Source organism: Chiloscyllium plagiosum, unplaced genomic scaffold (assembly GCF_037043375.1).
Source record: "Chiloscyllium plagiosum isolate Xiang-an unplaced genomic scaffold, Cpla_swu_hap1 HiC_scaffold_35, whole genome shotgun sequence".
In the NCBI taxonomy this organism is placed as follows: domain Eukaryota; kingdom Metazoa; phylum Chordata; class Chondrichthyes; order Orectolobiformes; family Hemiscylliidae; genus Chiloscyllium; species Chiloscyllium plagiosum.
Genome location: NW_028270173.1, coordinates 53,629,962 through 53,657,315, shown reverse-complemented (window position 1 = coordinate 53,657,315; position 27,354 = coordinate 53,629,962). Strand labels below are relative to the sequence as shown.

At 45.6% G+C, this 27,354-nt stretch overlaps 1 protein-coding gene across 1 annotated transcript; it reads left to right on the top strand.

Moving 5' to 3' along the window:
* Window positions 1-6,227: 6,227 nt before the first annotated feature.
* On the top strand, window positions 6,228-26,723 carry LOC148140907 (class I histocompatibility antigen, F10 alpha chain-like). Its single transcript, XM_087979045.1, has 7 exons — window positions 6,228-6,278; window positions 11,190-11,420; window positions 22,363-22,638; window positions 22,755-23,033; window positions 24,887-25,006; window positions 25,941-25,973; window positions 26,692-26,723. Exons 2-7 carry the CDS (start codon window positions 11,303-11,305, stop codon window positions 26,721-26,723), a joined length of 858 nt encoding a protein of 285 aa, XP_087835171.1. The 5' UTR covers window positions 6,228-6,278; window positions 11,190-11,302.
* The last annotated feature ends 631 nt before the right edge of the window (window positions 26,724-27,354 follow it).

Below are 27,354 nucleotides of genomic sequence, written 5' to 3'. Positions count from 1 at the left end.
TTTGTCTGAATTCATTAATGATTTCACAGGAAAGGGTTAATTCATTCACTCTGCAGATTGTGGATATTGGAATCAGCAGTGTTTGAGCTTCAGTTCAGTGTGAACTGGGAAGGGGTTATGACCATGCAACTCCCCAGGAAGCCTTCCCCAAACCAAGCAGGATGTACACAGTAAAAACCGACAGAACTGTACATGCTGTAAATCAGAGCTGAAAATGTGTTGCTGGAAAAGCGCAGCAGGTCAGGCAGCATCCAAGGAGCAGGAGAATCGATGTTTCGGGCATGAGCCCTTCCTCCATGATGTAAATCAGAAACAACAATGGAAATGGCTGGAAAAGCTCAGCAAGTCTGACAGCATCTGTGCAGAGAAATCAGTTACCATTTTGGGTCTGGTGACCCTTCCTCAGAACTGTTCTGATTTCTTTGATTTCTCTTCACAGATGCAGCCAGACCTGCTGAGCTTTTCCAGCAATCTCTGTTTTTGTTCAGGATGTACAAAGTGATGTTTATTTAATATGTGTGTTTCAGAGTTGGATGGTTGATAATGTCTGGGAGTGTTCATTCCCCGGGGGTCACGAGTGTCCTTTTGGAAGGATCTGAATGAGTGTGAAGAGAGGGCCAGGCAGCTGCTGGGAGTCAGGAATACTTCACTGACTGGTGACCCAGCAGCTATTGGAGGGAGGAAAGGGCAGGCTCACCAGCTGAATGTTTCACCCGGGGCTTAGCACACAAGCTTCTGGGCTGGGACAGATGGAGAGGAACCTTCATTGTCAATGTTTCCTTCTGACAGATGCTGCCTTTGGACACACTGCCTGGAGGGGGAGGGGGGGAGGGGGGAGTCAGTGACAGCAGCTGAGGCTCTGTCTCGCTCCCCTCTGTGAACCGGGTCTTGGTGCCACCTCCAGGTCCCCTGTCCACTCCTCAGCTGCTGTCACAACACACATAGAGACACACACACACAGACACATACTCAGCAACACAGACACACACTCATACACCGAGAGACTCATACAATGCTAACATCTGTCAGAAAAAAACATTGACAACAAATACTCCCACCTCAGTGAGTGATGTTTGTGTCATGCAGTGGTTTTTGAGTTTTATTGGTGAAACTCTAAGAAAAACATAAGTGGTCGTGTGATGATGACAAGTCAGTGTTTACAATATAAAATTTGCATTTCACAAATGATATCTCTTTTTATCTAAAATACGTTAAATGTGTCAACTACCATTTGCAGTTAAAACTTAATTACTAGATACAGTTCACAAAAAAAATTCATCAACAAAACTGTTCCTTGCAGTCTGTCCCACTTTCCCCTGAAACCTTCCCACCTGGTGTGGGCACAAGTTGGTGATCTTGGTTGTTTGAGCGAAAGTTGCTTCTTGTTCCTGCCCCAGTACCACTGGCCCTCCTCAGGAGTGAGCTTGTACATTGGTTCACAGTCTCATGACAAATTAGACAAGAACTTTCCTGTGTGGTTTATGTGACCAACACAACACTGCACACTTCTCACATCTGTTCATCCCCATGTCTTTGTTACAGCTCTCACTTGTCAGGATCAGGGTGAAATCCTCTCACTAACGAACATTTCCTGAGCACTCGACTTCAGTTTTCTTCACCTTTTTCTTTTTCAGCTTCCACTTCATCTGTCAGGACCCCTCCGCAGTCACATTACATTTTAATCAGAGTCTGTGCAATGGCTTCTTTCAGTGTCTTTCCACATCTGTATATGAGAAGCTAATCCACAATAATATCCACTGTCAGAAGATCCCTGATGTTCTCATGCTGTCTGCTTTGATGCTGTTCTGGAACAATCATTGAAACCCTTTGGATCTATGCAGCCTCTCAGATTTCCAGGAGTTTTTTCCCCATGGCTACGATGCTGCAAATGCATTCTGTAGGAGTTGACCCTTTCTTGATAACTCCCTTTTTTTCCCAGCTCGACTATCTTTCCTTTCAGGTTGGACACGAGGGCAGCTGGATCTCTCCTCAGCAAATGCTGCACTGGTCTCACACTCTCATCCTCTTTGAGATGATATGTGTTGCCAATCTAAGCTTTAGACTTGCTTCAGCTGGGATGAATGGATTGTTACTCAATGTCTACGATCTGGATCTGCTGGTCTTTATTGTTTCTCAGCTTCATTTGTCCTCTTGGGAAGAGTGATGTTTCATTAGATGGTCTCAAATTTACCTTTGACGGATTCATTTTCAGGTCATAAATAGAGCCACTTCACACGTGTCTGTGAAGATTATGATGTTGCATGAATCATTAGCGCCTGTCTGACAGTTCACATTCACCTGATGCCCTCCTTCTGCAGTCATCATTCTAACAATAACAAACCATTTGTTACCTTGAGACCCAGTGATGCTGACAGGTTATATGGTTTAGAATGACCCGTTTAGAATCACCATCTGACATGTCTCCAGCAATAATCAGTTTGGGCCTGCTTTTCCTCTTTTGAGCTGAAGACTCGTGTTTAAATTGAATCAGATTCTTGCGTATAGACCACAAATTCCCAACACTTGATGTCCTTCCTTTTCTTTGCTATGTTGTCCTCTACAACATTTACATCCTGTCCACTGGGCTTGATGTTTCTGCTGGCCCTTCAGCAAATATTTCTTCTTGTTTTTCCCATTATGCTGTTCTTGTTTACCGGGACAGAGTCTCAGCATAATGCAAAACCTTGTCTTTGTCCGCTAATCCTCTCCAGCTTTGATTGACAACCTCAGAGCTTCTGCACATGGCAATAGATTTCTCGAGCAAGTTTTTCCTCTCTCAGAAGCTGCGCTGTCATGGTGGGACCTCTCAAAAGACATTCTTATCTCCAACAAGACTAGCTTTCAGTTATCCAGACTCTGAGATTCCAGCCAGCCACCTCAATGCCATCACCGTACTGATCCATATTCTTTGTCTCCTTCAGAGATCTGATGTCCAGCACAGCTCCGTTCTGTATAATCAGTCATGGAGTGCTCAAAGAATAGCTTCAAGGCTTTCAAAATGTCTCCAGCCTGATATTTCTGTCCCCAGTGAGGTCTAGAATGTAGTCCAGCTTGTAGCTGTAGCTTGGACCTGATGGGATGCATCCCAGCGTATTCAAGGAAGTAACAAGAGATAGTGGATGCACAGAATCTTCTGGAAATTATTCGATTCTGGAAAAATCCCAGAAGATTAGAAAACTGCCACTTTTATTTAAAAAAAAAGAAACAAAAATGATAGCTTTTGGCTGGTCAGTTTGATGCCTGTTATTGGGAAAATGAATCTAGAAATAAACAGCATGACCAAGCAGAATCAGCATGGCATTGTGAAGGGGAAATCCTGCCTGAAAAATAAATAGAAATCTTTGAGGAAGGAACAAGCAAGATAGATACAGCGGAAGCAGTGGGTGAAATGTCTGGATTTTTGATAATGGCCCACATGAGGCTACTCAATAAGATAAGAGCCCATGATGGTGGAGGTAGTATATTAGCATTGATAGAGGATTAGCAAAGGAATTAAAGAGAGAGAGTTCCAATAAAGGCAGCGTTTTCACAATAGCAGCCTGTAACTACTGCCACAGGGATCAGTGTTGGGGCCATAACTATTTACAAAAGATACTAATGACATGGAAGAGAAAAGTGAATGTAATACAGTCTGGTTTGAGGATGATACAAAAAGATGTGGGACGGCAAGTGATGAAGATGACATGAAGTGTCTGCAGAGGGATATAAAGAGGTTGACTGACATGGCCAACACTTAGCAGATGGAATGTAATGTGGGAAAATGTAGGTTTTGCACTTTCTCAGGACAAACTCAGGGACTGAATATCATTCAAATGGAGAAAGCCACAGGAAAGAGGGATTTCAGGGTCTTCACCCCAGAATCACAAAAAGCTGGTGTTCAGGTTCAGCCGGAAGGCAAATGGAATGTTGGCCTTGACTTCAAAAGGATGGAGTGTAAAAGTAAGGAGGTTTTGTAAAAACTGTAGATTGGGCGCTGGTCAGATCCAGTGGGAAGACGGTGAACAGGCTTTGGCCCTTTATCTAAGGAAGGATATCCTGGTAGTGAGGGCAGTCTGAAGAAGGTTCACTCGGCTGGTCCCAGATATGGAGGTTCAGTCTGACGGGGAGAGCTTGAGTAGATTAGCCTGCACTCATTGGAACATAGAAACATGAGAGGTGGCCTTTCCCCAGAGGAGGGGAGTCCAAAACTAGAGGATAGAGGTATAAGAGGGGAAAGATTTAAAGGGACCTGAGGGGCCAGTTTTTCACACAAGGGGTGGAGGGTATATGGAACCAGCTGCCAGAGGATGTGGTAGAGGTGAGTACAATTACAATATTCAAAAGACATTTGGACAGGTACATTGACAGGAAAGGTCGAGGGGAATACAGGACAAACACAGACAAATGGGATTAATCTAGGAAACCTGGTGGTGGGCATGGACGAGTTGGGCTGAAGGGTCTGTTTCCATGCTGTATGTTTCTACAACTCTCTCTGACTCTAAGCCCTTTTAAAAAATTTTATTTCAAAAATATACTTTATTCATAAAATATTTTGATAATCTGTACAATTGGTTGCCATACATACGTAAACATTTTCCCGAAGGGTCTCAAGGACACTACGTGCTGACCACTTCCTAATGGACTTGTGGTCAAACGTGTTTTTCTTCATAAACTTCTCCATGAAGGACAGGTGATACGGAACGGTCCAACTATTCGGAGCGTTCCGCGGCAGCGAGGCCAGGCCCATCCTTCGCAACACCGGGGACAGGTAGAACCTCAGTACGTAGTGACACTTGGTGTTTGCGTACCAGGGATACACACACAGCTTGATGCAGCCACACACAAAGGTGGCCATCAGGGTGAGGGTGGCATTGGGTGTGTTTTTTCCCCCGTTGCCCAGATCGTTGTACAGCGAGTCCCTTCGGACCCGGTCCATCTTTGACCTCCATATAAATTGGAAGATGGCCCGGGTGACTGCAGCGGCACAGGTTCTGGGAATAGGCCAGACCTGTGCCACGTATAACAGCAATGACAGTGCCTCACACCTGATGACCAGGTTTTTTTCCCGTGATGGAGAGCGACCGTAGCTTCCATCTGCCCAGTTTCTGCCTCACTTTGCTGATACGCTCCTCTCAAGACTTGGCACACACCCCAGCCCCCCGAACCAAATACCCAGCACCTTTAGGTGATCGGTCCTGACGGGGAAGGGGATCGAGGATTGGTCAGCCTATTTCCCGAAGAGCATGGCCTCGCTCTTGCCTCGGTTTACCTTGGCCCCCAAGGCCCGTTCGAACTGGTCACAGATGCACATGAGTCTGCGCACAGACAGCGGATCTGAGCAGAAAACGGCGATGTCATCCATGTACAGGGAGGCCTTACCTGCAGGCCCCCGCTGCCAGGAATCGTCACCCCTCTCAGGCTCGCATCCTTCCTGATGGACTCGGCAAATGGCTCTATGCAGCACACAAACAAGGCGGGAGAGAGAGGGCAGCCCTGCCTGACCCCAGATCTGACTGGGAAGCTATCTGATTCCCACCCATTGATTGAGACTGCACTGACTCGAGGCCTGCTCCAGAAGTAACTCTCAGACCATGGGCCCTTCAGGACCCCACTCTGGGGCTCAGGGACATCTGGTACTTGTCTTGCACCAGCCAGGTCACTGTGTGCAGGGATAAACAGTGTCTTCCATATCCAGACACACAGATCTTAACACATAACACTGGATACACGGGGAAATGTACAAGTTTAAACGGATGCAAAGAGGGATGCATCCACCCGGATAGAGATGAGAGTTCAGGGTCTCACATGACCAGCTTTTATAATTGGATAGGGATCATTGTCCTTTCTAATGAAGAGTGGGAGCGGGGCTGTCGGATGGAGAATGAGGATTTCCCTCCCAATTCAGCTGCAGCACACGGTCTGTGCTTTCACCTCCTGGAGCGATCCCTGTTCCTGATGTGGGCAGCGTCTCAAACCTGCAGCTCTTGGTGTCAAACCCCTGTGTGTCTGCCTTTCAGGCTCCCGGGAACTGTGGACAGGCTCACGGTTTCACATTTAATTGGGTGTTTTTTTCCTGATACGAACCAATCATTCCCCTCTCTGTTTGAGTTGGAGGAAATGATCACATTTCCATCGAACTTGGAGAATGGACTCACTACAGACGTTTTTCTTTGTCATTTCCAGTCCATTATCAGCAGCTTTTACCCCAATCCGTTTTTGATGGGAATAGGGAGAGTGGATTCCCAGAATGTTGCTGATCCTTCTCTCCATCTCCCTGTGTTTTTCCCGGGTCTCTCCCGGTAAGTACAGAATTCAGTTTCCATTCTCTCTCTCTCTGTGTGTCTGGGGTGAATGTGAGTCTCTTGGGGAGAGTTTGAAATGGGGGATGTTTGACCAGCCGCCTGTTATACAGCCAGCCTGATCTTTTACACATTGAAGGCAGCACAGTCTGAGAGACTCTGATGGGATTTGTGTCCAGGTCTCCTGACAGCAGGATGTAGAAACCCCGAGATCAGAGAAGCTCCGAGCAAATGGGAAATGGTTCCAATGGAGAATTTTAATTTTCACATCGATTGGGAGAAGCCAGACAGCTTCATCATTCCTGGTCTAAAGTCTTGTAAACTCTGCGGGGAGGAGAAGGATACTCCATGTTTAACCCAGCCCAGGCTCAGGGATCCATGATGGAGGTGACTCAGCAAGTCTGAGTCTATAGTGCTCCACCACATCTCCTCCACTTCCCGCTCCTCCGCACTTGAGCCCCGCCCCTCCAATCGCCACCAGGACAGAACCCCACGGGTCCTCACCTACTACCCCACCAAACTCCATGTACGTCGTATCATCCTTCAACATTTCCGCCACCTCCAAACGGACCCCACCACCAAGGATATATTTCCCTCCCCTCCCCTATCAGCGTTCCGAAAAGACCACTCCCTCCATGACTCCTTCGTCAGGTCCACACCCCCCACCAACTCAACCTCCACTCCCGGCACCTTCCCCTGCAACTGTAAGAAATGCAAAACTTGCACCCACACCTCCCCCCTTACTTCCCTCCAAGGCCCTAAGGGATCCTTCCATATCCGCCACAAATTCACCTGCACCTCCACGCACATCATTTATTGCATCTGCTGCACCCGATGTGGCCTCCTCTATATTGGGGAGTCAAGCCGCCTACTTGCGGAATGCTTCAGAGAACACCTCTGGGACACCCGGACCAACCAACCCAACCACCCCGTGGCTCAACACTTAAACTCCCCCTCCCACTCCACCAAGGACATGCAGGTCCTTGGACTCCTCCATTGCCAGACCATAGCAACACGACGGTTGGAGGAAGAGCGCCTCATCTTCCGCCTACGAACCCTCCAACCACCAGGGATGAACTCAGATTTCTCCAGTTTCCTCATTTCCCCTCCCCCCACCTTGTCTCAGTCAAGTCCCTCGAACTCAGCACCGCCTTCCTAACCTGCAATCTTCTTCCTGACCTCTCCGCCCCCATCCGATCACCCTCACCTTGACCTCCCTCCACCTATCACATTTCCAACGCCCCTCCCCCAAGTCCCTCCTCCCTACCTTTTATCTTAGCCTGTTGGACACACTTTCCTCATTCCTGAAGAAGGCCTCATGCCAGAAACATCGATTCTTCTGCTCCTTGGATGCTGCCTGACCTGCTGCGCTTTTCCAGCAGCACATTTTCAGCTCTGATCTCCAGCATCTGCAGTCCTCACTTTCTCCTCTATAGTGCTTCTCCCAAGACCGAGGCAAAGTGGGCCATCCTCCTCCACCACACTCACAAAATCAATTAAAAATAGTTTTTATTTAATGTGATTATGGCTTGGCTGGTGGTGAGAAGGGCACTGCCTGTGAGATCCTTTATGCACGCCCAGACTCTCAGCCGCACCGCACACTGCCCTCGAAGCGGCTGCGGGGGGGACGAGACTGTCACACACCTCCTTCTGGAATGTGCCTACGCAGAAGAAGTCTGGAGAGGAATGCAGTGGTGTTTGTCGAGGTTCGTCCCGAGCAGCGCCTTGATCGGGACTCCGTGCTCTACGGCCTGTTCCCCGGGACGCACACCGAGACGAACATCAACTGTGCCTGGAGGATCATCAACTCAGTGAAGGACACTCTCTGGGCAGTCCAGAACCTGTTGATCTTCCAGCTGAAGGAGTTGACCCCGACTGAGTGTTGCAGACTGGCACATTCCAAGGTCCAGGACTACGTGTTGAGGGACATGGGGAAAGACCACCGTGTGACATCTGCCTGCCTAAAGAAGAACAGGGGCCCGCGCAGTCATTTGGGCCCTGCTGACGCCTCAGCTAAATGTATGGACATATGAATGATAAACGTACAGACCTGTGTATAAAAATGATAAATTCTGATCTCTGTATGTAAATGTTTACGTATGTATGGCATGACCAACTGTACAGACCATCAAATTATTTTATGAATAAAGTGTATTTTTGAATTAAAAATATGTAATTAGTGGTTTAGTCCTAAATTTATACAGTTCAGTCTCCTGTAAAAATGACTAGGGGGGAATGGAGCCCCTCCCCAGCTGCAGCAGAGGCGTCCGCAGCTGCCCGGGGGACTTACCTACGGTGGCGAGCCTCGCGAAAATAATCTCCAAACTCGATGCGAAGATCGATGCTTTCATAGAAGAGTCCCGAAGGCAGTGGAATTCATTCTCGGCCGCGCTAGAAAAGCACGCCCGAGACATCGAAGAAATCGAGCGCCGAGTCGGAGGGGCGTAGCGAAAGGCCGCAACCTCCAAGGCCATTGCAGAATCGGCCCTGGATCGGGTCCGGACGCTCGAGCAGCGAGTCCGGACCTTAGAGAATCACATTGACAACCTCGAGAATCGAGGTCGTCGATAAAATATTTGCTTGCTGGGCCTTCCCGAACGGGCATAAGAAGGCCAGCTTATAAGGTTCCTTGAACAGTGGCTTCCACAGTTATTGAATCTGGAGGCTGGATCAGGCCAGGTAAGGGTAGAATGGGCCTACCAGGTTGCAATACATGGGCCCGGCTCGAACCAGCGCCCCCGCCCGGTCCTGTTCCGGCTGCAGAGCTGTAAGGTGAGGCAGATACTCTTGGAAGCCTCCAGAAATCTTGGGAAAGATCCACCAGCCATGACTCATAAAGGATCCAAGATTATGTTATTTCAGGACTTTTCCCCAGCTTTGGTCCGAAAGAGGAAGGCGTTTGATGAAGCAAAGAAGTGTTTAAGGGATTTAAACATTCAATACTCTTTGCGCTACCCAGCTATACTACGCTATAGCCATGAAGGGTCCATGTTTAACTTCGGATCACCGGAGAAGGCCAAGGAACTTTTGGACTCTCTTCGACAAATTATAAGAGTTAGTCGATGTTGTTTTGCCCTACCCCACCCCGGTTTATCCCCCACCTTTGTTTTCCTTTTATTATCTTACTGTTTATTATTATCTCACTGTTTATTATTATCTCCGGGGGGTGGGAAGAAGGGCTTATTTATTCATCCTTTACTTAGCGATTTCCTTTCCTCCTTTTTTTATATATGTATATTGTATATATAGGCTAGAGTTTCTAGTTAATGTAGATGGGGGGAATGGTGGCTACCTTATCTTATTTTATCTTTGTCCTTGGGAGCGGGGTTGTTTTCCCCTGTTATTTTGTATTAATATATTTAATTATTATTTGCTGAGACTGTAATTTTATAGTCATATATGTTCATATATGGTATTAACATTACCAAATATATTCAGGTGTTGGTGTGGGTGGGGGTGGGGAGGTGAATAGGGTACTCACTGTTAGTTCTAATTCAGTAGTATACTTGAATTTTCTTTATCCTATCGTGGGGTGCCTGGGTCAAGGGTGGGGCACTGGTTGGGAGAGGTTATGATGGGTGTTTTGGAAAGGAAGTGATGCCCCCTGGGAATAAGGGGGAAGATCTCCATTTAAGTATGTTTTATACTTTCTTTTACTATATAGAAATAGTTTTTTTTATTATATTGATCTGAATGTACTGAAGAGCTTTTAAATTGTGAATTTTATATGTTCTATGCTCGTGATGGTTTGGATAAATACAGGTTTTGTTGTGATCTGATGTTAACACATTCCGAGCAGGTATATCACTGCTCAATTTATGTTATATCCGTTGGAATTTTTTTTTCTCTTGAATAATGTAAGAATTTTAATGATACACTCTGGTTAGTTGTAAGTTAAATGAGTAGTTAGTTGAGTTTTGTCTTTTTTTTCTCTTGGTATTTCTTTTTTCTTGTCTGATAGATTTTGATTATCATTTATTTAAGATTTAACTGTATATCAATGTTTATACTTGGGTCTTTTTTTTAGTTTTCTTTTGTAAACTTGTGAAAAAAAAACCCAGCCCATGCTCAGCTGTGATGCCCTCATGGTTGAATAGGCCGGCTTATCTCAGACACCAACATCCTACTGACCGTGTATAAAGGGCTGATTAAAAAGTTTAGTGAAGGACAGTGAGGATCCTGCTCTGGATTGTCCATCCCCCTGTTTGACAGAGAGACTGTTCACACAGTGACTGTCCCCCACGGTCTCTCACACTTCATCCTCCCAAAATATTCCTGTTTCTCTTCATTTCAATCTGGATTCACTCACCCCATATCTTTCCTGGTTATGGATAAACCTGCCCTCGGATTATCCTGAATTCCTCACTCCAGATGGACCATGGGCAGGAGAGTCCCTTCAATATTTTTCTTCCATTTATGCCAGATTCCTGTTCCAGGTTAGTGATTTTCTGTTTAATATCCAGTCACTGGATTGTGTCCCAGCCTCTCCCTGTGTCCACACTGACTCCATCGAGTATCTGAGTGACCCTGATTCTGTGTTTACTCCCTGTTCTGAGAGGCTGCAGCAGCTAATTCTGACCCAGTTGAATCTGATTCTGTTGATTATAACAGACAGGATTCTGACAGTGTTATAATTTGGTGGGTTATTGGAGATTGTCACTGTGTGGATGGGCCTCACTTTGACCAGCTGGAAGTGTGTGTAATTGTTTTCAGCCTGACCTTTACAGATATAACATGTTGAAAGTGTTTTTATGGGCAGTCTCTCACATTAGCGATGTCCCTGATGTCTGTGATGTGATTCTAGTTTTGTAGCCCAGATATATTAATATGATGTTTATTTTCGTGTTGAGTAACTTCCTGCTTTCATTGTTTGCTTTATAGAGACTAATGTAATCACTGTGATTTACACAGTTGTTTCTGGAATTAAGAATTTTCCTGAGGTTACAAACACTGCAACAGTCAATGGAGTTATCATAGCTTCTCGTGACAGTAAAACCCAACAGTGCATCCCCAGGCAGCAGTTCATGGCAGAATCCTTCAATGTGAATTTCTGGGATTATCTCACACACCGGGCAAAAATACGTGCAAACATAGCAAAGGAAACAATGAGTGCAATAATGAAGAGGACAAACCAGACATCTGGTAAGATGAGGCTGATTGAATTTCTCTCTTGGTTGTCCCCTTTCATCCTTTCATCATAAAACCTCATTCATTCCCAAACACTGACATTTGGTCCCCAGGACTGGGAGAGACGTAATAGACCTCGATGCTTCCCTTATCTCTGTGAGCCTTTTCCACCCACAGTGCACCACCAACATTCACCCCACTTCTTCCTATCTTTTGAGCGCCCGAAATAGGGAATTGTAGACACAGTGCAGCCAAAATGTTTTCCACGGGTTTAACAAACCGTCTTAGATTTTGTGCTCCATTCATCTATTTGCAAACCCTATTGAAATCTCAGCTTTCAGTGCGACCCACCTTCCAACCATTGCTTTCTGAGATGTTCGACTTTATCTGTGAGAGTCTGAGTCACGGAGCAGATTCAGGTAATCTTTAATGTGATCGACAGCTTCAGTTACAGCATGTGATGTTGAGTTATCCCTCTGTAATTGGCTCTCTATACAGCATCTTACACAGTTCAAGTTTACCTCAATGTATTTCATCATATCACTGAACAACAAAGAGATGGACAGGTTATTGGCCCACCCCTGGTCCTTCATGATGTTTTCTCAGACTTTCTTATCTTTCTTCTTGAGGTTTTTCACAATAGATACTGTATTCCAGTGACATCTCCCTGCTGCATCATGTTAACTGCCATTTACTGGATGCTTGCTTCAGGAATCTTTCACATTTCTCAACACAGGAAATACAAAAGAATATTGATTTTTAAATGGTCCCAACAAAGTTTGGTAGTTTCACCAAATGTTAGAATTCTTCAGCTAACAAACTGTGTCTTAAAGTGTTCATTCAATCCACATTTCAATATCTGCTGATCTCAGTTTTCATTCCTGTAGTAATGGGGAGGGTGGGGGGAGGGGGGGTGGTGTGGAGAGAGCGGGGATTGTGTTTACTGTCTGAAACTGGTTTGAATCTTTTCCTCCAGTACTTTTATTGTGTTTTCTATATATATGTAGATTCACAACTACTTCAGAATCGATATCTATGATTATCTGAAGAATCATAAATGAAACCTACTCTTAATATTGTAACAGATTGATTAAATAATTCAAGAGAAACAACTAATTAGCGTGAAATGTTCTTATCTAAGAAAGCAACTGCAGCTGCACATTCTCTCTCAGTCAGTAACCTTGTTATACAGAGTTACTATTGTCCTACATGTGAAGGCTACGTGAAGCAACCATTTTCCTAAGTGCTGTAACTACTGTCAGCCATGTCCTGCTGCATTTACCATGGGCAGCCAGCAGCCATTTTGTGCCGCTCAGTCATGGGAGCCCTGACACCAGACAATGTCACACAACTTGGTTCTTCCTGTTATGTGAGTATCTCTGTTTCTTCAAACCTGGCCCTATGCAGTAACATCTTACAGGCACCCCGAAAGTAGAAATGTCACTGCAACATATCACAGGGTAGGAAAGTATCGCAGATGCTGGAAATCTGAAATTTAAAATGCTGGAAATTCAAAGCTGGCCAGGCAGCATCCATCGAGAGATAAGCAGAGACAATCAAGAGTTGTGTAAAGATTTGTAGCTTGGGTGCCGGTTGCCATGGGAAGGGTATGGTCGCTGAGCTAGAAAGTTGATTTGCAGACATTTCATCCCCTGTCTAAGTGACATCTCCAGTGCTTCAGAGCCTCCTGTGAAGCGCTGCTGTACTGTGCTTTCTGGAATTTATTTGGCTCTGTTCCTTCTGATTCCAGTTGTTCATTGGAGTGGCCGGTATATTGGGCCTAGGTAATGTGTTTGTTGATGGAGTCTGTAGATGACTGGCGTGCTTCGAGAAATTCTCTGGCTGTTCTCTGTTTAGCTTGTCCTATGATGGTTGTGTTGATTCAGTCGAATTTGTGGTCCTTGGCTTCTGTATATTTGGCTATCAGGGACAGCTGGTCAAAGTATTTAGTGGCTAATTGGTGTTCATGGATGTGGATTGCTCGTTGTCTGCCTGTTCTATATAGTGTTTCATGCAGTCTTTGCATGGTATCTTGTAAATTACCTTAGTCTTGCACATGATGGGTAAAGGGGCTTTTGTTGAAGGTTAGATCCTAGGGAGTTAAAGGTAGAGTATTGGCTTGGATAAGGGATTGACTAACTGACACAAAACAGAGGATCAGGAAAAATAGATCCTTCTCTGGATTGTGACCTGTAGCTAGTCTTGTGCTGCACGGGTTAGTTGTCAGACTTCGAGTATTTACAATCTGTATAAATGAACTGCAAGCAGGGTCAGGGTGTATCATAGTTAAACTCATAGATGATACTGATATTGGTGGGAAACCAGGCTATGATGAGAAGATAATACATTTCCAGATGGATATTGGCTGGGAGAATGGGCCAGACTCTGACAGGTGGAGGTTAATGTGGATAAGTGTGGGGTTGTTCATTTTGGCCGGAAAATAAGAAGACAAATTGTCATTTCATTGGGAAGCAGGTTCACAGTGTGTCAGTGCAGAGGGATCTGGGTGTTTTTCGCCATGAATTGCAGAAAGTGGATATGCAGGTGCAGCATATAACAAGAAAGGCGAATGGAATACTGGCATTTATTGCAAAGAACATATGACAGAGGAGGAGGTGCTGGATGTCTTGAAATGGGTAAAGATGGATAAATCCCAGGACCTGATCAGGTGTACCCGAGAACTCTGTGGGAAGCTAGAGAAGTGATTGCTGGGCCTCTTGCTGAGATACTTGTATCATCGATAGTCACAGGTGAGGTGCCAGAAGACTGGAGGTTGGCTAATGTGCTGCCACTGTTTAAGAAGGGTGGTAAAACAAGCCAGGGAACTATAGACCGATGAGCCTGACCTCGGTGGTGGGCAAGTTGTTGGAGGGAATCCTGAGGGACAAAATGTGCATGTATTTGGAAAGGCAAGGACTGATTCGGTATAGTCAACATGGTTTTGTGCGTGGGAAATTATGTCTCACAAACTTGATTGAGTTTTTTGACGAAGTAACAAAGAGGATTGATGAGGGCAGAGCGGTAGATGTGATCTATATGGACTTCAGTAAGGCGTTCGACAAGGTTCCCCATGGGAGATTGATTAGCAAGGTTAGATCTCATGGAATACAGGGAGAACTAGCCGTTTGGATACAGAACTGGCTCAAAGATAAAAGGCAGAGGTTGGTGGTGGAGGGTTGTTTCTCAGACTGGAGGCCTGTGACCAGTGGAATGCCACAAGGATTCCACTGGTCAGAGGCCTCCAGTCTGCTGGGTCCTCTACTTTTTGTCATTTACATAAATGATTTGGATGCGAGCATAAGAGGTATATTGGGGAAGTTTGCAGATGATACCAAAATTGGAGGTGTAGTGGACAGCGAAGAGGGTTACCTCAGATTACAACAGGATCTTGACCAGATGGGCCATTGGGCTGACAAGTGGCAGATGGAGTTTAATTCAAATAAGTATGAGATGCTGCATTTTGGAAAAGCAAATCTTGGCAGAATGTATACACTTAATGGTAAGGTCCCAGGGAGTGTTGCTGAACAAAGAGACCTTGGAGTGCAGGCTCATAGCTCCTTGAAAGTGGAGTCGCACGTAGATAGGATTGTGAAGAAGAAGGCGTTTGGTATGCTCCCCTTTATTGGTCAGAGTATTGAGTACAGGAGTTGGGAGGTCATGTTGCGGCTGTACAGGACATTGGTTAGGCCACTGTTGGAATATTGCATGCAATTCTGGTCTCCTTCCTATCGGAAAGATGTTGTGAAACTTGAAAGGGTTCAGAAAAGATTTACAAGGACTCGATTGGGTTGGGATATCTGGTCGGCATGGACGGGTTGGACCAAAGGGTCTGTTTCCATGCTGTACATCTCTCTGACTCTATGACTGTAAGTGTTGTTACAATTATATAAGGCATTGGTGTGACCACACCTGGAGAATTGTGTCCAGTTGTGGTCTCCTTACCTAAGGGAGGATGTGGTGGCATTGCAGGCAGTTCAGAGGAGGTTCACCAGGCTGTTCCAGGGATGAAAGGGTTATTGTACGAGAAGCAATTGTATAGCTTGGGCCTGGACTCACTGGAGATCAGAGGAATGAAGGAGGATCTGATTGAGAAATATAAAATGCTCCAGGTGAATGGGAAGGTCGATGTCAAATAGATGTTCCTCTGTGGGACAGTCTCGAACAAGAGGTCATAGATATAGAGAGAGAGGAGATAGATTCAAAACTCATTTGAGAAGAAACTACCCCTTTCAGAGGGTTGTGAATCTGTGGAACTCACTGACCCAGAGCGGGGCAGAACCAATCAACAAATTCAAGAAAGAAATGGCTACGTTTCTGATGGAAAGCAGGATAATGGGGGATGGGAGCAGGCAGGAAGGTGGCGGTGAGATCAGGATAAGATCAGCCATGATCATGTTAAATGGTGGAGTGGACCCGAAGGGCTGACTTGCCCACTCTCCCTCTGAACTCCCATGTTACTAGAATTAACTGGAAATGTGTTTGAAAGCAGCATATCAAGTGTAGCACTGGAATCTATTACTTGTTGTCATTAAAATAGAAAAAAGAATTATAAAGCAAACAAAGCTAGGAATGAAGAAATATTTTAAAGATGCAGAAATTGATGGAATGATATTAATATTTTCATGTTAATTATGAGCCAATCAACAAACAGTTAGACAACTAATGAATTGAGAATATGAGGGACATGAAAGAGAACATTTGACTGTCACGGTCCATTCATGATCTGAGATATTTTTGAAACACGTTGTGCAGATATATTGTGACCCCTTTGGGGCAGCTGGGACCTGAAACAGGGCATTCTGGGAAACCACCACTGCCCCAAAAGAGGCCAACTCATTATGTTTAATTTGTGATGAATAGATTAAACAATGAGAACAAAGTTTAAAAACACTGTAATAATTAGAGGAAATTGTACAGAAGGTAGATTCATAGAATCGTACAGCACAGAGACAGACCTTACAGTCAATTCTTTCATGCAGACCAGCTATCTTAAACTGATCTAAGTCCCATTTGTCAGCATTTCGAGTCATAGAGATGTACAGCACAGAAACAGACCTTTTGGTCCAAGTCACCCATGCCGACCAGATATCCTAAATTAATCTGGTCCCATTTGCCAGCACTTGGCCCATATCACTCTAAACCCTTCCTATTCATATACCCATCCAGATGTCTTTTAAATGCTGCAATTGTACTAACCTCCACCACTTCCTGTGGCACCTCATTCCATCCATGTACCACCCTCTGCATGAAAAGGTTGTCCCTTACGTCCCTTTCCCCTCTCTCCCTGAACTTATGCCCTCGAGTTCTGGACTCCCCCACCCCAGGATAAAGACCTTGTCTATTTATCCTATCCATGCCCTCATGACTTTATAAACCTCTATCAAGTCACCCCATAGTCTCCAATGCTCCAGCCTGTCCCAGCCTGTTCAGCCTTTCCCTTCAGCTCAAACCCGCAACCCTGACAAAATCCTTGAAAATCTTTTCTGGACCCTTCCAAGTTTCACAACATCTTTCCAATGGGAAGGAGGCCAGAATTGCATGCAATATTCGAAAAGCAGCCTTACCAATGTCCTATATAGTCACAACATAACTCCCAACTCCTGTACTCAATACTCTAACCAATAAAGGAAGGCATACAAAATGCCTTCTTCATTATCCTATCTACCTGCAAGTCTACTTTCAGGGATGCTGTGGTTCTGTTCGCCGAGCTGAAAGTTTTTGTTGCAAACGTTTCGTCCCCTGTCTAGGTGACATCCTCAGTGCTTGGGAGCCTCCTGTGAAGCGCTTCTGTGGTGTTTCCTCCGGCATTTATAGTGGCCCGTCCCTGCCACTTCCGGTTGTCAGTTTCAGCTGTCCGCTGTAGTGGCCGGTATATTGGGTCCAGGTCGATGTGTTTGTTGATGGAGTTTGTGGTTATGAAAGCAACCACCCCAATACACACAAACAAAGTTGCATCAAGACACTATTCAAAAGGGCCACAACACACTGCAGCACACCAGAACTGCAAAAAGAGAAAGAGGAACACCTGTACAAGGTATTCGCCAAAAACGGATATCCTCGCAATTTCATCAACAGATGCCTAAGGGAAAGACAACAGAACGAGGACATGCCGCAACCCAAAGGACTAGCCACACTACCATACATCAGGAGCATTTCAGAACTGACAGCCAGACTACTGCGACCACTAGGACTTATAACAGCACACAAACCAACAGCCACTCTCAGACAACAACTCACCAAAACGAAGGACCTGATACCCAGCATGAGCAAAACTAATGTAGTGTACAAAATCCAATGCAAGGACTGCACAAAACACTATATAGGACAAACAGGAAGACAGCTAACGATCCGCATCCACGAACATCAACTAGCCACGAAACGACACGACCAGCTATCCCTAGTAGCCACACACGCAGACGACAAGCAACATGAATTTGACTGGGACAACACTACCATTATAGGGCAAGCGAAACAAAGAACAGCCAGGGAATTCCTAGAAGCATGGCACTCATCCACAAACTCCATCAACAAACACATCGACCTGGACCCAATATACCGGCCACTACAGCGGACAGCTGAAACTGACAACCGGAAGTGGCAGGGACGGGCCACTATAAATGCCGGAGGAAACACCACAGAAGCGCTTCACAGGAGGCTCCCAAGCACTGAGGATGTCACCTAGCCAGGGGTTTGCAACAAAAACTTCCAGCTCGGCGAACAGAACCACAGCAACGAGCACCCAAACTACAAATCTTCTCACAAACTTTGAACTTTCAGGGAGCTATGAACCTGCACTCCAAGGTCTCTTTGTTCAACAGCACTCCCTCGGACCATATCATTCAGTGTATATGTCAGGCTCTGATTTGCTTTTCCAAAATGCAGCACCTCACATTTATCTAGACCAAACTCCGTCTGCCACTCCTCAGCCTGTGGGCCCATCTGATCAAGACCCCGTTGTAATCTGAGGTAACCTTCTTCAATGTCCACCACATCTCCAATTTTGGTGTCATCTGCAAACTTACTAACTATATCTCTGATGTTCACACCCAAATCATTTATATAAATGACAAAAAGCAGTAGAGCCATCACTGATCCTTGTGATATACCACTGGTCACAGGCCTCCACTCTGAAAAGCAACCTTCCACCCCCACCCTCTGTCTTCTACCTTTGAGCCAGTTCTATATTCAAATGGCTAGTTCCCCTGTATTCCATGAGATCTAACCTTGCTAACCAGTCTTCCATGTGGAACTTTGTCGAATGTCTTACTGAAGTCCGTATAGGACTACCACTCTGCCCTCATCAATCTTCTTTGTTACTTCCTCAAAAATCTCAAATCAAGTTTGTGAGACATGATTTCCCTCACACAAACCCATGCCGACTATCCCCAATCAGCCTTTGCCTTCCCAAATACGTGTAAATCCTGTCCCTCAGGATTCCCTCCAACAAAGTGCCACCACCAATGTCAGGGTCACCGGTCTGTAGTTCCCTGGGTTTTCCTTACCACCCTTCTTAAATAGTGGTACCATGTTAGCCAATCCCCAGTCTTCTTGTGACTATCGATGATACAAATATCTCAGCAAGGGGCCCAGCAATCACTTCCCTAGCTTCCCACAGAGTTCTAGGGTATACCTGATCAGGTCCTGGGGATTTATCCACTTTTATGTGTTTCATGACATCCAGCACTTCCTCCTCTGTCGTCTGGACATTTTTCAAGATGTCACCATCCATTTCCCTACATTCTATATCTTCTATGTCCTTCTCCAGAGTAAACCCTGATGCAAAATACTCATTTAGCATCTCCTCCATCTCCTCTCGCTCCATACAAAGGCTGCCTCTCCCTACTTACCCTTCTGTCCTTATTTGTAAAAACCCTTTGGATTCTCCTTAACCCTATTTGGCAAAACTATCTCTTGTCCCCTTTTTGCCCTCCTGATATCTGTCTTAAGTATACTCCTACTGCATTTATACTGTTCTAAGGATTCACTTGAACTATCCTGTCTATATTGTCATATGCTTCCTTCTTATTCTTAACCAAACCCTCAATTTCTCTTGTCATCCAGCATGCCTACACCTACCAGCCTTTCTTTTCCCCCTGACAGAAATATACTGCCTCTGGACTTCTATTGTCTCACTTTTGAAGGTTTCCCATTTTCCAACCATCCCTTTACCTGCGAACATCTGCCCCCAGTCAGCTTTTGAAAGTTCTTGCCTAATACCATCAAACTTAGCCTTCCTCCAATTTAGAACTTCAACCTTTAGGTCAGGTCTATCTTTTTCCATCACTATTTTAAAACTAATAGAATTATGGTTGCTGGCCCCAAAGTGCTCCTCCACTGACACCTCAGTCACTTTTACCTTATTTCCCAAGACTCAGTCAAGTTTTCCTCCTTCTCTAGTAGGTACATGCACATACTGAATCATAAAGTTTTCTTGTACACAAATTCCTCTCCATCTAAACGCTTAACACTATGGCAATCCCAGTCTATGTTTGGAAAGTTGAAATCCCCTTCCATAACCACCCGATTATTCTTACAGATAACTGAAATCTCCTTACAAACCTGTTTCTCATTTTTCCACTAACTATTAAGGCATCTACAATCCCAGAAAGGTGATCATCCCTTTCTTATTTCTCAGTTCCACCCAAATAACTCACCTTGATGTACTCCCAGGAATATCCTCCTTCAGTTATACTATCCCTTTTCAAAAATGCCGCTCCCCTTCCTCTCTTGCCCACCCCCCACCGACCCCACCGCTTGCAATCCTTCTCTGACATTTGTATCCTGGAACATTAAGCGACCAGGCCTGATCATCCCTGAGCCACATTTCTGTAATTGCTATGATATCCCAGTCCCATGTTCCCAGCCATGCCCTGAGTTCATTTGCCTTCTCTATTCGGCCTCTTGCATTGAAGTAAATGCAGTTTAATTTATCACTGCTATCTTGTTGTCTGCTATGTTCCTTCCTGCCCCAGCTGTTTGACTAACTCCCTTTCCCAACTGTACCAGTCTCGGCTTGATCACTTTTCTCAATATCTCCCTGGGTGTGCCCCCTCCCTCCACCTTACTCATTTAAATCCTCCTGAGCAGCTCTAGCAAATCTCCCTGCCAGTATATTAGCCCCCTTCCAATTTAGATGCAATCTATCCTTCTTGTACAGGTCACTTCTACCTCAGAAGAGATTCCAAAGATCCAAAAATGTGAAACCCTCTCCCATATACCAGCTCCTCAGCCACGTATTCATCTGCTCTATCCTCCTATTTCTACCCTCACTAGTTCGCAGCACCAGGAGTAATCAAGATATTACTACCCTCGAGGACCTCCTTTTTAAATCTCTGCCTAACTCTCTATATTCTCCATTCTGAATCTCATCCTTTTCCCTTCTTATGTCGTTGGTTCCAACATGTACAATGACCTCCTGCTTGTCCCTCTCCCCTTTTGAGAACATTCTTCACTCTGTCTGAGATATCCTTGATCCTGAGACCAGGGAGTTAACACACCATTCTGATTTTTCACGGCTGGTCACAGAAACGTCGTCTGTGCCTCTGAATAGAGAGTGTCGTGACACAATCGATTGCTTGGAACCCGACGTACCCGTCATTACATGAGAGCCAGTCTTGATACCAGAAACTTGGCTGTTCCTGTTACATTCACCTGAGACTCCATCACCCCTTACATTTTCCAAAACAGCATACTTGTTTGAAATGGGAATAGCCACAGGAGACTCCTGCACTTCGTGCCTAACTCTCCTACCTTTCCTGGAGGTAACCCATCTATCTGACCGTATCTGCGGCTTTTCTGCCTTCCTGTAACTGCCATCCATCACACCCCATTGCTCTAGCAAATTCCTCATTGCCTTCAACTGTAGCTCCAACCGATCCATGCGATTCAATAGGATTCGCAACCAAACACATTTCCTGCAAACATAATCATCAGTAACATGAAAACTCTCCCTAACCTCCCACATCCGACAGGAAGAGCATATCACTCTACTAAAGGCTATCACTGCTCCTTCACAATCTACGGATCCAGAAAATATCACCGTCTTATTGCGCTGGAAAGCAGTGCTCCAGGCTAACTGGGAATGTTTGGTTTATATTTCTAAACATTTAATCAAGAGACAGGATACAATTAAACAAATAATCAAAACAGAATTTACTCTATTCAGTTCTGCAGACTTCCAGAAAGGTTACATATTAAAAATTATGAATGTATCTGTTCCTGTGCTGGTTCCTCCAAGGTCAGCTGTGAATTTCGCTGTTTGCTACCTTTCCAAGACACACTTTGATATCCACAGATACGTGAACTCTTTGTCTGCCTTTCCTCCTTACCCAAAATGCAACACCTTTTATTTAAATTAAACTCCTCAGCCCTGTTTTGGTGTCATCTGCAAATGAACCATTACTGACCATTCCTCCTATCTGCACATCCAAATCATTTATAAAACTGACAGAAGATGGACACAGGGAGTGAGTAACTTAAAGAGATTGATTCTCATCTCCATTCAGCCAGGCTCAGGGGAAGAGATTGCACAGCTCCACGCAGGGAGAGGGTCCTTGTAAATAACACACAGAGTCTGAGCGTGGGCCAGAGCCTGTGGGAGGCTGACAGAGTGGTCACTGACAGACATGGACTACATCCCCCAGAATGCAGCCTGTGATTGAGACAAATGATCAGAAGGACTGGGCCTGTCGTTCCAGGACAGTGGGAATGTGAGTGCTGGAATTCTGACCTGGATCAGAGAGCATATTGCTTATTTGCTCCAGGTTGAGGTGTGAGACAGCAGTTGGAGAAAGGGGCAGTGCTGCCTGAGTCTGGGACCCTCTGACAGCACAGGCCTTGGGGATTAGCCCCATGTGTAACTCCCTCACCCCCTGGGCCTGGTACAGGATAATTTGACTGGATTGTTTCTCTGGTTAAATAATTTGTTAATTATCTATGTCTGTTTGATCACTGACAGGAATTCACACTTTTCAACAGATAACTACTGTTGAGGTCAGTGATGACGGCAGCATTAAGAAATCGATGAGATTTGGATTTGATGGAAAGGATTTTATCAGTTTAGAACCAGACACAATGAGATGGATCACATCCAATCCCATTGCAGTGATGACTAAAGAGAAATGGGATTCTGATGAATCCTGGAACAACTACTGGAAAAGAAATCTGGAAGAACTCGCTGTTGAATATTTAAACAGATATCTGGAAGCTGGAAAAGATTATTTCAAAAGGAAAAGTATGTATTTCTGTTTTGCTCCATGTTCTGATCTAGCCTCACTGATCTATGAAACCGCTCTCCCATTCCATTCAGTGTCTGTCTATTGTTTGTGATTTCACCCTTTCCCATCACAGTTCAGCCTGAAGTGTTCATCTCCAGGAGGGAGCCCAATGGTCAGGACAAGCCGCTCACTCTTTCCTGCCTAGTCACTGGGTTTGATCCTGTAGACATCGAGGTGACCTGGCTAAGGAATGGAGAGGTCATGTCTGAGACCCAATCCTCAGGGGTTCGACCGAACCATGACGGGACCCATCAGATCCAGAAAGAGATTGAGATCAATGTTGGGGATGAGGATCAATACTCCTGTCACATTGAACACAGCAGCCTGGCAGAGGCCCAGCTCTATCAGTGGGGTAAGTGACAGGTGAAATCATTTAGAGGACACTTTTTCACTTCCTTGTTTGCAACTACCCACCTTGTTCTCTGCGTTGATATGTCATGTTGGTCTCACTGAGTTAAAGATTTCAATTCTAAGTTTGAAAGGGTCACCGAATTCCAGAGCCTTTAGGGGATTCCAGATTCCCAAAGACCTGTGAAGTACTCGTCGATTTCACTCCGGAATAATCTCACTAGAATTACAAGCAGATTCCCTTGTATTCCAGGCTTCAGCACAAGACATGGGCCCAGATTGTCCAGCAGCCAGACACCCTGCGAGAGGAGGGTGTGGACCCGTCAGAATTCCTGACTCACGGAATGGGATTTGTCCGGGAAGTTTCAACTTCCAATGGACAATTACCTCAAACCGGAACCCTCTGGAAAGATCTCAGGTTCTGAGGTTAGGGATTAGAAGCTTCTTTAACTCCTAGTGTGATGATGCTGTCACTTTAAAAGGTTGTTGGTGTCCTAGTTTTTGTTTGGAAGAGAGGTTGTAAGGCAGAGGCACCAAACATGCTGCTGGTGATGACTGAGGTAAACCAGTTGTGAGGCCTTGGGGTTTTATTTTAAGTTGGAACAATAGAAGCAGTCTGAATGGGCGTGGCCAGCTCTCACAGATCCAGATTTCTTAGTTTGGTTTTTTTCAGTTGCATCAAAAGCCTTTGGGGTCTCAAAAGAGTTGGCAGCTTCAGTGAGTGTCACCTGGCTACTACTCTCTGCATTTATTTCTTGATATTGTTTCCTCTGGGACTGGAGAACTGCATGTAAGAATCTGTGTCTGAATTTACCTTTTTGCCAAGGTGTTTATGGGATGTAACAATTGGAACAGTTAATTAATAATAAGTACTGTATTCGGTTACATTTTTCAATTGTTAAGTTATTCAAAATTCCTTTTTTGTTTTTATTTTAATGACAGCGTTTAAATAAATTGTGTTTTGCTTAACATTGAGTTGTTTGAACACTTGCATTGTATCTGGAACACTGCACTTCCCATCCAGTTTTAAAATAAGAAGCAGTTCAGATCTAGGCTACCTTCTTCAGATATTTTGAGGGGGCCTGATCTGGTCCCTAACAGACTGAGAAAACCGACCATCTCCAAAAGTACTGCTGATCCCTCCATTCACACACAGACGAGGATATCTGGTCAGTGTGGGCAAGTTGGACTGAACACACACACTTGTTGTGTGACTCTTTTAATCTTTGACATCATCCCCTCAAACCTATGACCTGATATTCTGCAACCAACACTTGACCTCTCCCCAGCACCAACACCAGCTCACCGCCTCCAGACGTCTGTCAGACTCGCAGTGCATCACCCTGGACAGACAACTGGGACACAACACAGATCTCTACAACTGGATCCCTAACAAGGCCCCCTCACCAGCCCACTGTGGCACCCAAACCCCATTCCATTGGTACTCAACATCCCCAACACTCACCAGTGAGTTCCCAAACTGCCCCTTGCCCAACCATTGAGGAAGTGCCTTCTGGGTACCTAACTACACCCCTCCAACCATTCACTCACTCCTTCACCTCACCCAAGGCCGATCTACCCCACCAGCACTAGTAAGGACAGGACACAGAGATATTGGGGAGAATGGGAACTGAACTGTCTGGGGAGGTAACCCCCAGGACAGGTACAACACGATGTTTATACCCCTATCAATGGGATCCTTGGTGACTTCACTGGAGAGTGAAATCGGGAGAGGGTCAAACCCGCATTTCAACCAATCCCAACAGCTCGGAGGGTTATAATTGTTCCCAATAAACACAGGGTTAGAAATAAATCCAGGAACATAGAGAATCCTGATATATTTCCAATGTGTTTCAGAAAATCTGAAAAGCAATTGGCTGCATTCCCAACTTGGAAGTCTCATTGCATCAATGGTCATACTATTGGCTGTTATTGTCGGGATAGTCGGAATAATCATCTGGAAATGGTCACGGAGAGGTAAGAATCAGAGAGAGGGGAATGTGGAACTGAGGGGACTGGGTGAGTGTGGGGGGATCTCCAGTACTGGGAGTACAGGGCACTGTGGGGAATGGAACTGATTGAATTCCCACACACAGATACACTCGTATAAACACGTCTCGTTCCCTGTCTGATCTTCCTTTACGTGATCAGCCCAGACCAGGTCTAATATTGATCATTATACCCACTGCACCCAATCAGATCCTCACTGACTGAATATTAATGGAATGGAAGGGATTTTCTGCACCTCCATAAAGTGTAAGGATGGACGGGAGTGTGGGAATGAGGATTTCTGACACAATCCCTGTAAAACCTTCCTTCCTGCCTTGTTTGGGCACCATCACCTTGATAAACTTTGAAGATCTCTCTCCCTTAATGAGTTTGTGCAGTTTTGGATGACTTATTACTTTGGTTTGACCCTCGGCGTGTGACTCTGATACCGATCATGTTATTCCAGGCATTTGGTTTGTCTCCAGTACCACCGTATTTTTAATGTTTTGGAATGATCTCTCTGCCCCATTTAGTGGGATTCTGGGTCATCCCTTCTCTTGTTATCCAGCTGTTGACACTTTCCTCCCACCATCTGACATTTGTGATCACCTGCAGAGACTCCACTCACCCCATTTGGATGATCTTTTGATCTCTCTGCCCATTGATCTCCCTGCTGATAAATTCGGTGTCTGTGAGCTTCTCTCTCACTTCACCTGAGGAAGGGGCTACGCTCAGAAAGCTTGTGATTTCAAACAAACCTGTTGGACTGTAACTTGGGGCCGTGTGTGATTTCTGACTGTGTTCACACGAGTCCAATACCAACACCCCCACATCAATCTCCATCCCCTCACACTTGTTGTGTTCTCACTCTCTGAGAATGGATTATTTCCCATCCTAATGGACATTTATTTTGTTTCTGCAGGTTCACCAAATGGGACCTACACAACAGCTCCCAGTAAGTGACTGAGGGGACAGAGTTTTGGGAATGATGGAGAAGGTAATGGGAGGTGTAGAGTAGATTCCCTACAGTGTGGAAACAGGTCCTTCAGCCCAACAAGTCCATACCGACCCTCCAAAGAGTAACCCACCCAGACCCATCCCGCAACCCTATAGTTACCCCTGACTAACACACCTAACACTATGGGCAATGTAACATGGCCAATTCACCTGACCTGCACACCTTTGGATTGTGGGTAGAAACCGGAGCACCCGGAGGAAACCCACACAGACACAGGGAGAATGTGCAAACTCCGCACAGTAACCCGAGGTGGGAATTGTACCCGGGTCCCTGGTGCTGTGAAGCAACAGTGCTAACCACTGAGCCACCGTGCTGCCCCTATGAGAGTGTAGAGTTATATTTGCCAGGGTGTTGCTCAGGGTGATGGGTCCGTCTCCTCACCATGCTGTTTCTCAGCCAACACTCTCTTATCGTCCTGTTTCTCTACTCCATGTCCCCAGTGTCTCTCCTTCGAATTGTCACCCTCCATTCTCTTCCCCCACTGCCCCTCCCTCCACTCACTCACCCTTAATTCCCACTGGGGGGGGCTCGGAGAGTCTGGTTAGTTAGTGCTGAGGGCGATTAAATCCTGGGTCCAGTGAGTGATAGAGAATATCTCACACTGTCTCATTTTATATTTGATATAACTTCTCACATTCTGTTTTTATTTTCTCAGCTTCTGATATCTCTGGTGCAGCTTCTTCATGATTCAGTAAGTGACATGTCAACTTTTCTCTGACTGAAATTTATTCAGATTTATATTCTCTAGATTTATTTGTAGCATTTTCACATCCCTCCTGACCCTGTCGCACCCTCCCAGACACTGTTAAACCCTGTCAGACTAATTCCCCTCCCCTCCTGACCCTGCCCCACTCTCCCAGTCACTGTTAAACCCTGTCAGACTAATTCCCCTCACCTCCCCGACCCTGTCCCATCCTCCCAGACACTGTTAAACCCTGTCAGACTAATTCCCCTCCCCTCCTGTCCCTGTCCCACCCTCCCAGACACTGTTAAACCCTGTCAGACTAATTCCCCTCCCCTCCTGACCCTGTCACACCCTCCCAGACACTGTTAAACCCTGTCAGACCAATTCCCCTCCCCTCCTGACCCTGTCCCCTTCTCCCAGACACTGTTAGACTCTGTCAGACTAATTCTCCTCCCCTCCTGACCCTGTCCCACTCTCCCAGTCACTGTTAAACCCTGTCAGACTAATTCCCCTCACCTCCCCGACCCTGTCCCATCCTCCCAGACACTGTTAAACCCTGTCAGACTAATTCCCCTCCCCTCCTGACCCTGTCCCACCCTCCCAGACACTGTTAAACCCTGTCAGACTAATTCC